Genomic DNA, 12,444 nt, shown 5'->3' with positions numbered 1-12,444 from the left:
ATAAAACAGCAAAAAAATATATATATATATATTAAATGATTTGATTTAATGAAAATTTGTACAAAAAACTTAATCCAAATAACAGGTTCAGTCAGATAAAAACACTACATAGAAATAAATAAACTTAAAAATCTAGAAAACATAGATCGGTAGTCAGTTCAAGACAAGTCTTAACCCTTTAGCGCGGTCAACAGTCGGCAGTGGATTTCCATTCTTCAAGTCTTTCAAATAGACACAGTTGGTCCCTTCATTTTCATTCAGTTCTCTATGTGCTTCGTCTAGAATTCTCCTTTTCCAAACTTCATAATCTTCGATTACGGCGCCAGGACGTTTGTCATCACTTTGGTTTTTCTCTTGTTTTGATTTCTCTGAAAAAAATATCAAAATCATGATTTAAGACTTGGTTCATCTAAACTCCAAACTACCTTTTTTGGTCTAGGGCTCCCCTGACAAAAAGAATTATCAGCGGAGAGAAGGAGGAGGGTTGATAATCTATACTCTATATCAGTGGTGAGAAACCTGCGCTCTTAAGGCCGGATGCATCTTCTCAGCTACTCTTATACAGTGTTAGAAATCTACACGTGTGCGGAATAAAATAAAAACTTAATATCTTAATATAAAATAAAATAAATAATACCAATTGAAAAACGTCAAAAGATTATAAATCAGTTTTTTGTAGCATTATTTAAAATACCAATATTTTATTTTACAATTCTGACGAGTTTGAGATGCAATTTTTAGTTTTAGCAAAATAATTTCATTAACCTTTCCGGGAGTACAAAAATTGATGTCCGAATTTATCTGGGGAGTGGGTTCTTTTTGCATGATTTTTTTTTCTTCGTTAAATTGATGTATTATGAAGGTAGAAATTATGTTATAATAATTTAATAAAAAAAACACCTATTCAAAATATTTTTCAATTATGACAAAATTAGAGAGAGATAACCCTTATCCGCACCCCGATGGTGCATAGGGCACTGCGTAATACAAACGCAGTGTTATCTTGATCGTTTACACATGAAGGAAAGGTGATCAGCCCTCCGCTTCAGGCACCAGTCCAGGGTAATATTGAATAAATAGTACAGTGAAAAAATCACTTATATTATTATTATATTATATATTCTTTTTCAAACCCTTATCCGCACCCCAATGGTGTATAGGGCACTGCATCATATAAACGCAGTGTTATCTCGATCATTAACACATGAAGGAGAGGTGATCAGCCCTCCGCTTCCGGTACCAGTCCAAGGTAATATTGAATAAATATAAGAGTGAATACTTATATTTATATTTATTATATTTATATTTATTTGACCCCCCCTGGGAATCGAACCCGGGACCTCCAGTACGGTAGCTGAGTGTGCTGACCATTACGCTACAGAGGCGGACGTATTATATATTATGTTATATTATTATTATAATTATATAAAATTACACACAAATATTCACAGATGTCATTGCTATACAAGTTACATCATACCAACTGACAGAGGGACTTCGACGTTTATTAACGCCGATACTCCTTTAAGGAAAATTCGCACTGACGTTCATTTACATCCATACTCCCGGACAGGTTAACAATAATTTTAAAAATTTTGAAATACCTTCAAAATGGTCGCTTATAACTTGTGCGATACTGTGGTTTGTCTTCCCGAGCCGTTTATTTTTGTTGATCTCTCCGGCTTCCTTAGTAAATTCGTTCATCATCTTGGTCCACTCCGCTTCCAAACTGTTCCACTGAGAAGGCTTCAGGTGACTGAATGGTACCAATTTACCCTTGGATACTTTTATTTTCTCCACTCTGCAATTGATTTAATAAGATTATTAAATTTTAAGCATAATATATCTCACATTTATTTTCTTAGCACATTTTAGACAGGTATTTTTTACGCCTGCGAACGGCTGGTACATATAGTAAAGACCATAACAAAGAGACTGGTATATAATATTAATATAAAAATATTGGATGATTCCTTCTTTTCCGCCTTTGAAATAAGGCCGGCGCAGAAGATTTTTTGGCCGAGAGTAGAATTTAGAAACTTTTTTATGTATGTGACTATTATTTTAAAGGAATAATTGCCACATTTAAAAAAAAGTTATTTTAAATTAAACACCAGTGGGTATATCCATCAAATATGAGAGAAAATAGTGGAAAATGGAATACATTACCTGCATGCTTGATAAACCGCCATGCAAGCAAACTGTGGGTGGTCCAAATCTGAATTCTGAAATAATTAAGTTGGTAAAATATCATTTTTTGACATCTCAACATAGATGAAAAAGAATATGGATGTCTGGGCATTTACGGGGCTTACGGCTTTCATAGGCGTTTCTCATGTATGTGAATATAATCCAGGATTCAGACCTCACATACAAATTAAAGAGTTTTGGCTCTACTGAAATTATAATCAATTCAAGCAATATGTTTCGAATATATACACACACACATATATATTTATATATATATATATATATATATATATATATATATATATATATATATATATATATATATATATATATATATATATATATATATATATATATATGTATATATTTATACAGTATCTACTCAATGAATTAGGGCCACGCAGAATTTCGCGCAATTTCTGAATTCAAACAGGAATAACTCAGAGAAAACCTTGAATAAAACAACACTGAATTTTATTTACACATGAACACTTTATTACGCTTAAATTATGCATATATTTTCATATAAATATAGTTAGTATTTAGTATTTCCACCTTTGGCAGAAATAACTGCCTCAATTCTTTTGGCATACTTAAAATGCACTGTTTTATCATGTTTTTTATTTCTTCGTCTTCTGACCAAATTTTTAAATATTTTTTTTTAGACAGTCTACTGTCGGATTTGGAAATGAGTATACCTTATTTTTTAACATGCTCCATACGTTTTCTATAGGATTGAGGTCCGGAGAATTTCCAGGCCAGGGGAGCAAAGGCAGATTTTTGCTAGACAAAAATTTTATTATTGATTTAGCCCGGTGGCAAGGTGCCCCATCCTGCATGAAGGTGTATGGACCTTCTGTTGGGTCGAGGGTATGGTAGAAGGGCAATAAAATTCGTTCGAGGACCTGCTTATAGGAATTTTGGTTCGTTGTTCCTTCCACGAAAAACAACGGCCCAGGTAAATTGTTAATAATACATGACCATATCATTGTTGCAGGGGGGTGTTTGATAACTTTTACCACACAGGCCTCATTGTAACGTTCCATTGGTGTTCTCCTGACGAATTGACGGCTCTCTGTCACGGCTTCTAACCGGCACTCATCACTAAAGATGACCTGAAAAATAATGAAAATTTAAGTTTAATTCAAATATATAAGTTTATTTACTAAAATGATATGTTGAAAATTCAATTTAAATAAATACCTTTTTCCAATCATCTACCGAGTAATTTCGATGTAGCCTGGCCCATTTTAATTGATCCGCTTTCATTCGTGGTGTCAATTTTGGTACTTTTACAGGGCGCCTGCATTTCAGATTTACTTCGTAAAGACGTCGCCTCAGTGTTGATACCGATATATTTATATCCTCTTCTTCCAATTTTATTTTTAATGTTTTTGCTGATGCACTACGGTTTTCTAAGGCACTTTGAACGATTTTTCGATCAGTCCTCGGTGTTGTTTTTCTAATCCTACGACAGTTCTTCCGCCGATTGCTGGTGGCGGGTGACTGATTATTTATTGATTTTGAAATTCTGTCCACTGTTTGACGAGAAACGTTTTCTTTTTTTGAAATTTCTCTATTAGATAGTATTCCTTATTTCAGTAGCACTATAACACTACACTTTTTTTTCTTAGAAATGTCTCTACTTTTTCCCATTTTGTCCTTTTAAAAAAAAACACTTGTGTTTACAAAAAAAAAAATATACTTTATGAACTAAAATTAAAAATTAAGTTTTTTTCACAAGACACGATAACTATATAACCTCTCTGAACAAAACAATAACCAGAACTCAAGAAACTTCACTAATAAATGAGATAGGACTATTTTTTGAACTTTCAGCTATCTGTCTACCTGTGCTAATTAGGGACCTTTCTCAGAAAAAGGGTTTGAAATTTTGTAAAGGCTTAAATAATCCAGGTATATTTTACATATTATTGAAGGTAATATACATGATATTAGATGTCAATAGAAAACTTAAAGAATTTATGTAAAATAAATATAATAATCCAAAAGATTTCAGAGTATTCAAAAAAATAATGGGTGGCCCTAATTCATTGAGTAGATACTGTATAAGTTCCAAGAAATTGAGTAGTGTGGTTGTCAATCATGGGTAGAATTGGTGAATGTTACACGTGTGTAAAGTGACCACTTAAACCAAGTAATGTTAGTGTTGTAAGCTCCGTAATAGCCCAGACTTCCATATTCTTCTTCATCTTTGTTGAGATGTCAAAAAATAATATGAAAAATAACTCCTAATTGGAGATAATCCAGATGTGTGAACATGTATTTGGACACACTAAAAATGTGGTAAAATATAAGTTTTTTAAATTTAATTTGTGAATCGTTGGATGATTTAGACATTTTCACGAAAATTTTATACCTTCTATAAAGTTTCATATAGTCTCTTACACTTATCCATATTTCCTGTGATAAGAAAAAAAAAAATTATTAAATTTTGGGTGGAGATGAACCAGGTTTTTGTTATAATACTACCTTAATATCCGTCTTCTTGAACCATTCTAATATATTTTTAGCAGTAGTGGAAGCCTTAGTGCAACCGAGTTGTACACAGAGACTGTTGGTGCTCGCGACTTCCTCAATATTTAGCAACTTCTTTATGTTATGCTTAATGTTGGCGTACAGGGACTTCTTTATCGCTGCTAACTTGAAGGCCAAGTCCTAAGATAAAGACAGACGTTATAAAAAGGGTGTTATCACCGGAGTGGAATAAAAACTCTTCAAAAAACATGTTGCACTTATTTTTTAAATCATCTCTTCTTCTTGTACGCCTTGTGGCCTTGTTTTATTTGTTATTCATTACTTTAAATGTATTTATGTTAATGTTCTGTTATATTTCTAAATAAATAAATAATTATTAAAGCGTAAGTCACACTGTACATGTCTTGATTTATATCTTACAATATCAAAAGAGAGTCCTTGAGTATCCGCTGCTAAGTCCAAACAAATAATACACTTCGCCGAGTCACTCATGTTGTTCGTTCCAGACATTTTGAGCTTCAGTAAACGATCATACTCGCAAGCTTTCCTGGAAATAAACATAAAGTTAAACAAAAACTCGTGAATTTCGTGAAAAATTATTTTTTACTTCTGATTGACTCACCTAATTACGGCTAGTTCATCAGCCAAACCGAGCTTTGAGGCCATCAGTTTTATTGTTTCAGCCATGGTAGACGGTAGAGAAAAAACGAATGCAAAGTAAACCTAAATAATTAATAACTCAAAATGACAATGTACAGTAGACAATGAGTGCGAATGTTAAAAAAACTAACGGGAAATCAAATATACATAAAAATACAAGCCAACTCATTATATCAACAATACATATTTAAACATAAGAATTGTAGAATCAAAATACAAATTCAGGATCATAAAAAAATAAGCGATTTGACCAGATTTGACACAATAACACAGTGGTTCTTAACCGGTGCTCCGCGAGCTAGTTGCTAGTGCTCCGCGAAATTATGAAAGCCAAAAATATATTATGTCGGATGATATCGAGAAAATAATCGCAAATGAACTTTCCAACCGACATTTTGCTTTGCAAATTAACGAGTCCACTCCAGACATAATGAAACGAATCATAATATAGCGGCAAAGCACATATATTATGATTCGTTTCATTAATGAAAATGAAATAGCGAATCAATTCCTATGCGCCAAGGGGCTTACTGAGCGATCGACAGGATAATGTATCTTTTATTCTATTCACCTCTTTCTAAAAGGGCACTGAAAATTTAATTACAGTTTTCAACCTCATGTTTATGAGAGCTTTCTCGACATAAAACAATATTAAAACGAAGAAACGTGAAAGGCTAAGCAATTTGGATGAAGAAAGAGAAGCTATATCTAATAAGACCAAATATAGCTGAAATTTGTTAAAGCTCAACTAAATATTTATAATTTATTGACCAGCTCAGGTGTCACATTTAAATATTTTTTTCCTCAAAAAGTTTCATTGGAGTAGGTTATGTATTTTTTAATTCATGTAATTTTTTGTATGTTTTTTTTTAAATCTTTAGTTTTAGTGTACCGCGAATTTTACTCATTATTAAAATTGCTCCCTGACATCCAAAAGGTTTAGATGCACTGCAATAATAACAAATATATGAAATAATCTTTGGATGAAACGAAACCGTCAATTTGCGCGCTCTTTTCTAAAGCTCAGATAAAATGAGAAATTTTTCTAACCAAAGACAATCGTCGATACTTTAAACTAGATTATATAGGTACCTACATACTCAAAAGATGTTTCATCAAGAAACGGCCACTGTAATTTATATAATGAAATAACTAACTGACTGATCATCACGCAGGGGTAGGCAGAGATAATAGAACGCCATACTACCCTGTCTTTGCAAACATTATTCGCTTCTTCTACATTCATGCATCCCTCAAACATACCCGACAATTATTTCGATTCCTAACCCGGCCGCTTTCAAATATTTGATTTACCTGATTGTGCCAAGTGGAATAATGAAATAACAACTTTGTATAATGTGGTTTTTCCATATTATTTTGTTGACGTCTCCACGAAAATGAAGAACAATATGGAAGTCAGGGCATTTACGGGGCCAACTACCGTCATAGGCTGGTTTCAGTGATCATTTTATACATGTGTAACATTTACCAATTCGACCCATGATTGACAACCACACTATTTAAATTCTTGGAACTTCTACATACTGTTTACTAGAATTTCACTAAAGACATTTATTAGTGAGATCTCAATATACATGAAGAAAAATATGGAATTCTGGGCAAACTTCCATATTCTTCTTCATCCATGTTAAGATCTCAAAAATAAATAAAAAAAACTCCTATAATTGGAGATAATCTAGATTTGTGCAAAAGTTTTTGGACACACTAAATGTTGTAGTTTTTTCCATTTTTTTTTATTTGACCTGTGACCGAGTTACGTCGTAACCGACATCACCAGTCTGATGATATTGGTTACGACAAAACCCGGTCTCCGGTCAAATAAAATAAACGTGGAAAAAAATATATAGTTGTTATTTTATTATAACAATTACATAATTTATGCAGTTTCACCAAGAAATGTCAGTACAAAACTGTAGAACTAGTTTATAGTTTTTATTTTAGCTGCTGAAAGCAATCAACCGCGAACGTCTACTTTCAAATAAATAAAAATCTAAATATCGCGAACGTTTGCTTGTGAACATAAACAAAATCAGATTTTTGCGCGTTGTTCTGAAAGCATAGATAAAATGGATAAAAATATTTTCTAGTATTCCATAGAATTCGAACAATCTTTGTCAACCTTCTATTTTCTTGCCTCTTCTAATTGTCTGCGGGTGAACAAGCGCCAAAGGTCGCTCGTTTGACGTCTCATTTTCAGGTAAATACCGAATATTTTCTCATATTTCATTAATTGGTTATATTATTTTCACTCTCGTATTCAATATTACGGTTTAAATGGTCTTTTAAAGCTCTCGGATGATTTTTTCCAACCTGTGATAACCTTACATTTGATCGGTTTTCACTACTATGGACCGGTTTATTTTGCAATTTTATCGTCTTGCTATGTCTGAGGAATATACATTTCTGTTGTTATCGCATACTTTATTGATTAAATGAGGAATATATTTATTTTGTAATGCTTTGTCCGACAATGAGTCATCGTATTTCTATAGCGAATGTCAAAGTGGTGGCACAAATGATATAATTTCTCCAGCATGTTTCGTCTCAATAACTTATCTTTTATATTATTCTTTGTTTCAGTGTTTATTGCGCAAGCTCAATTTTTCCCTTATTCTCTCAAATCCTTCTTTATCATTCCTATTTTCTCTAAAAACACTTTGTTTTGATTTTATAATGTCATAGAGGTTGACAATGTTCATAGACATTACATTGTAATTACTTGATTTACGTTTTTTTTGGGAAATTCGTTCTGTAAAGGATGATTTGAGCCTAATAATGATTAAAATGTATTACAATGCATCAGAAAACCACTTAATTCTGTCTCTTAAATTAAAATATATATACTATACATTGATTAAATTTTAATTACTAATAATCTTCACCAAATTTTCAAACGAAACCTCTAATTAAAGGGTGTATTTTTTTGACAATTTTATTTTTCTATTAACGTGACTTTTTTGTTTTGTTTTTACTTTTTTTTTATTACTAAACTATGCTCACAGTGTCCGTTTTATTAAAATATCTAAAGTTTAAACCTTAATATCTCCCTTAGTTCCCTACAGATTTCAATAAGGCAGTCTTGTGATTTTTCATATGAATTTATCAGCCAATGATGACGTATGTCGAGAATGATCCACTGTTTGCGGGCAGGTCAGCGCGCGAGATGTCAGCCGAGGCAGCGGAGGAGGGGGCGCGCGTGTACGGGGGCTGCGAGGGCCCTGACGCCATGTACGTGAAGCTCATCAGCTCGGACGGGCACGAGTTCATCGTGAAGCGCGAGCACGCGCTCACCTCGGGCACCATCAAGGCCATGCTCAGCGGCCCGGGCCAGTTCGCCGAGAACGAGGCCAACGAGGTCAACTTCAGGGAAATACCGTAAGTACTGATCACATTTCAGTTTATTCATTAGTCAGTCGATGGTTTAAAACAAGGGTGGCTAACCCGCTGCCCGCCGGGAGTCTACTTGCGGCCCGCGGAGCAAATCATACATTTTCTCCTTTAGTGTACACAAAACCACCAAAAGAACATTCCATCGTGCGTAGTTCGTATCATATCCCATATATGGGAGTATTTCACTATCCTGACAATTTCAAGACCCATAATGGCGTCAAATAGTATAGACGTTGGACTAAAGAGGAGAGTTTTTAAGACGGATGGACTATAATTTATTTTTTCGTGGAATTTAAAACAAAGCCAACATGCCTGATATGCAATGATTCTGTTTCCATCTTGAAAAAGTATAACATAAAACAGTGTTACGAATCTTTTCTAAAATCTGGCCCGACTACTGAAAATGTTGGCCACCCATGGTTTAAAAGAACCTACCCATATATACATTCTGCCTTCCACCGTACTCTGTCTAAAGCCGGTCAACTTTAGGGAAATACCGTAAGCACTACTTATCTATGCTTTAGAAATGTGGATAACAATAAGTTAAAATAGCTTGGCACTATATATTGCGGCTATATTTTTTTTAGACAGTGTTTAAGATATCATCAGACCAGTCTGATGATGTCGGTTACGACGAAACCCGGTTGCTGGTCAAATAAAATTCATTTGGAAAAATTTACATAGCTGTTATTTTATTTTATAAAATGCAGTTCCGCCAAGAAATGTCATTACAAAACTTAAAAAAAAGTGTTTTTCTTAATTTTTATTACATTGTTTGATTAGCTATGGTAAATCCCGTTCTAATAATCAAACCCTTATCCGCACCTCAATGGTGCATAGGGCACTGCGTCATATAAACGCAGTGTTATCTTGATCGTTTACACATGAAGGAAAGGTGATCAGCCCTCCGGTTCAGGTACCATTCCAGGGTAATATTGAATAAATATTACAGTGAAAAAATCACTAATATTTATTTGACCCCCCCTGGGAATCGAACCCGGGACCTCCAGAACGGTAGCCGAGCGTGCTGACCATTACACTACGGAGGCGGACAATCCCGTTCTATGTTTGACAAATATTAAGATTCTTAATCATTTCAGAAAATTCCTTGAAATTGCATACAAAACTTATAGATTTAACTATTGAAATTTTCAATATCTCGTTGTCACCAGTGTTCGATAGATTGATAAGCTGTTAACCCATTGCAACACAAAGCCGGCGATTCGCCGGCTTGTCTTTAAGTGATTTTTTTACGTTAAAACTGAACGACAACAACTTGCACAACTCTGAACTGATCACACTCTTCCACAACTACCTGGAGATAAGCCATAATGATCTAACTTACGAACAAACAAACAAATTATGCTTTTATATTGTGTTAAATTATGTTTTACCATTTTTATTTTGTGTGTAATTCAGTCTTAATATTATTGTAATAATAAAAAAAAATGTGTCAAATTTAAGTAGTATGTTGTATGAACAAATTATTTAATGATTTATTTATTGAACGGCTAAAGCCTTTAACATAAAACATATATACAAAATCTAATATAAAAATACACTATTGAAAACACTAATAGAGAAACAAAAAGTCTTAAACATAAAATAATAGTAAAATAACAAATAGTAAGCACTGGTAAATACACGTCTCCTTCACACACTAGACAGCGAGCAGCGAGAGAGAGTGAAACACAACGTTTAAATTTATCCATTATAACATGGAGAAGAAATTCTGAAAAAGTATAGACTTCAAGGTGGATAACAATATATTAAATAAATCTATACTTTCAAAAGCATTGGCTAACATGTGAAGCCGCGGAATCGGAGAGAACATGGCATTTTTATTTGTGGTACAATGGGTTAATGCTGCAATGTCTTGCAATTTTAATAAATTAGTTTCGATATTCATTAAACTTTATTCCTGTATTTCATTGTATATTTTATTATTTTTAATATATGGTTTTATTAATCTTCAGGTCTCACGTTTTGCAAAAGGTCTGCATGTACTTCACTTACAAGGTCCGCTACACCAACAGCTCCACAGAAATACCAGAATTCCCCATCGCTCCCGAGATAGCCCTCGAACTGCTCATGGCAGCCAACTTCCTCGACTGTTAGCCGCCCGGTCAAATAAAAAGAACAGAAACAAACAAAAAAAATAACTATTTGTTGTGAAGAATCGCCATCTTTCTTTTATTTCGTCAATTCCCTCAACCTGGAGGGGAATATATATTATGCTGCCGATGCAGACCGACGTACGGCCGCCGATGTACGACGGCACCGTGCGACAGGTCCCAGCGCTAATATAATAAATCATAGATCCTAATTACAAATGTTTTCCGACTTTTAATTAATAATAATCATATTGTCACCTCGTTGACCGTGCGAGTCTGAAGTTAGACCAATTAACTATTTTTAAAGTTATATTATACTTTGTAGATTTGCAATTGTTTATTTTTTATACTCCTGTAAATGATTAGTTTCCGGCCACGGGTCGTTCTAGCAGCCCGTAAACTTATTTATTAGATGGTGTTTTACTTATTCAGCTGAACGATAAATTGTGACATCGCATTTTCCTGCGGCATCCGGAGAATTTGCCGCACGTTGACTAAAGATGAGAGAAGTCAGGATAAATATAAATGTTTTACTAACTTAATAACAAGTTTCATTAATTGTCAGGTTAGCGAAGTCAGTTTTATGGAAAGTTAATTCTATTTATTATAAAGTTAGCGTAAACGGAGGTGGAATTGTATGAAACGTGTTTTGATCGATGTCGTATTATCACGCCCCAACTGAAGAGATACCATTTTCTTTTATAATATCCATTGGAACTGTCCGAGAAGCTTGGTGAATGTTTACACATGGGGTGTCAGTGATCCATAGGTGGAAATTTCAGAGGGCCGTGCCAAAAATGACCTAATTTGATGTATTTCAATCAAAAATATACAGATATTAATCATTTTTATATTATCACTAGATAAAGTAGCCGTTGTATTCCATACCTCTGTGTGTTGATGTATATCCATATTGTAGATATTTAATTTTACGTCAATGTGGTAATGTTTTTTATATTCATCCTTCCTCTGGTTGGCAGTAAGCCATCGTCAGCGTTCTTGCAATATGCTTAAAATTTTATATAATATTTCATTATAAACATCTTCATTTTTTATCATCAAACCATATAGAAAACAAACATCACAATTTTGGCAAAAGTCACTCTCTACATAAATAATATGAAAAACACTGCTGTATAAATTAAATTGCGTGAAAAGTGCTAAAATATTTTAAATATATTCCGTCACAAAGAAGATGAAAATTCTACACAGAAACCTTACTATTTATGTGAAATTCATAGATTATTTGGAAAGAATACATATATAGAAATAAATATCCATGTAAATGAAATGTTTTTAATTTTTCCTTTTGTCATTTTTCTATTTTATTTTTATCTGTAATGTGATTCCAGTCTAAAAAGTATGTGCAGCTGGTCTTTGCACTGTGTTGCCATTTCAACATTTGTTATTATTTAAAATTGAATTAAAAATGGTGTATTTTCACTTTTAATGATTGTTAAAATCTAAGCAAAAGAAATCATTATGGTCATTACCATGGCATTTTTCAAATGAAAAAGATCCCGGAACTCACTTCATGTCAAGCTTTTTACTAAAAAAAATATATTCATAT

The 12,444-nt window shown here is 33.3% G+C and overlaps 2 protein-coding genes across 2 annotated transcripts; one reads left to right on the top strand and one right to left on the bottom strand.

Moving 5' to 3' along the window:
• Positions 1–14: 14 nt before the first annotated feature.
• Positions 15–5,623, bottom strand: Orc6 (Origin recognition complex subunit 6). The gene is made up of 6 exons (XM_088263853.1): positions 5,312–5,623; positions 5,110–5,236; positions 4,684–4,869; positions 2,170–2,225; positions 1,605–1,801; positions 15–368 (listed from the first exon to the last, which is right to left on the bottom strand). The coding sequence occupies exons 1-6, from the start codon at positions 5,374–5,376 to the stop codon at positions 154–156; spliced, it is 846 nt and encodes a 281-aa protein (XP_088119979.1). The 5' UTR covers positions 5,377–5,623; the 3' UTR covers positions 15–153.
• A 1,879-nt stretch (positions 5,624–7,502) lies between these two features.
• Positions 7,503–12,165, top strand: EloC (transcription elongation factor elongin C). The gene is made up of 3 exons (XM_088263870.1): positions 7,503–7,567; positions 8,521–8,745; positions 10,737–12,165. The coding sequence occupies exons 2-3, from the start codon at positions 8,534–8,536 to the stop codon at positions 10,876–10,878; spliced, it is 354 nt and encodes a 117-aa protein (XP_088119996.1). The 5' UTR covers positions 7,503–7,567; positions 8,521–8,533; the 3' UTR covers positions 10,879–12,165.
• The last annotated feature ends 279 nt before the right edge of the window (positions 12,166–12,444 follow it).

This window comes from Brachycentrus maculatus, unplaced genomic scaffold (genome assembly GCF_059751285.1).
Source record: "Brachycentrus maculatus isolate JH-2025_06_01 unplaced genomic scaffold, ASM5975128v1 h1tg000206l, whole genome shotgun sequence".
Lineage (NCBI taxonomy): Eukaryota > Metazoa > Arthropoda > Insecta > Trichoptera > Brachycentridae > Brachycentrus > Brachycentrus maculatus.
This window is presented reverse-complemented; position numbering and strand designations above follow the sequence as displayed.

Bases quoted from the DNA above. Each gene is read 5' to 3' on its own strand.
- Orc6 (XM_088263853.1), bottom strand. From the start codon at position 5,376: ATGGCTGAAACAATAAAACTGATGGCCTCAAAGCTCGGTTTGGCTGAT. The intron at 5,237-5,311 runs GTGAGTCAATCA...GTTTATTTCCAG, and splicing joins GATGAACTAGCCGTAATTAG to GAAAGCTTGCGAGTATGATC. The intron at 2,226-4,683 runs GTAGTATTATAA...TAATTATTTCAG, and splicing joins TCAAGAAGACGGATATTAAG to AATTCAGATTTGGACCACCC.
- EloC (XM_088263870.1), top strand. From the start codon at position 8,534: ATGTCAGCCGAGGCAGCGGAGGAGGGGGCGCGCGTGTACGGGGGCTGC. The intron at 8,746-10,736 runs GTAAGTACTGAT...ATTAATCTTCAG, and splicing joins GTCAACTTCAGGGAAATACC to GTCTCACGTTTTGCAAAAGG.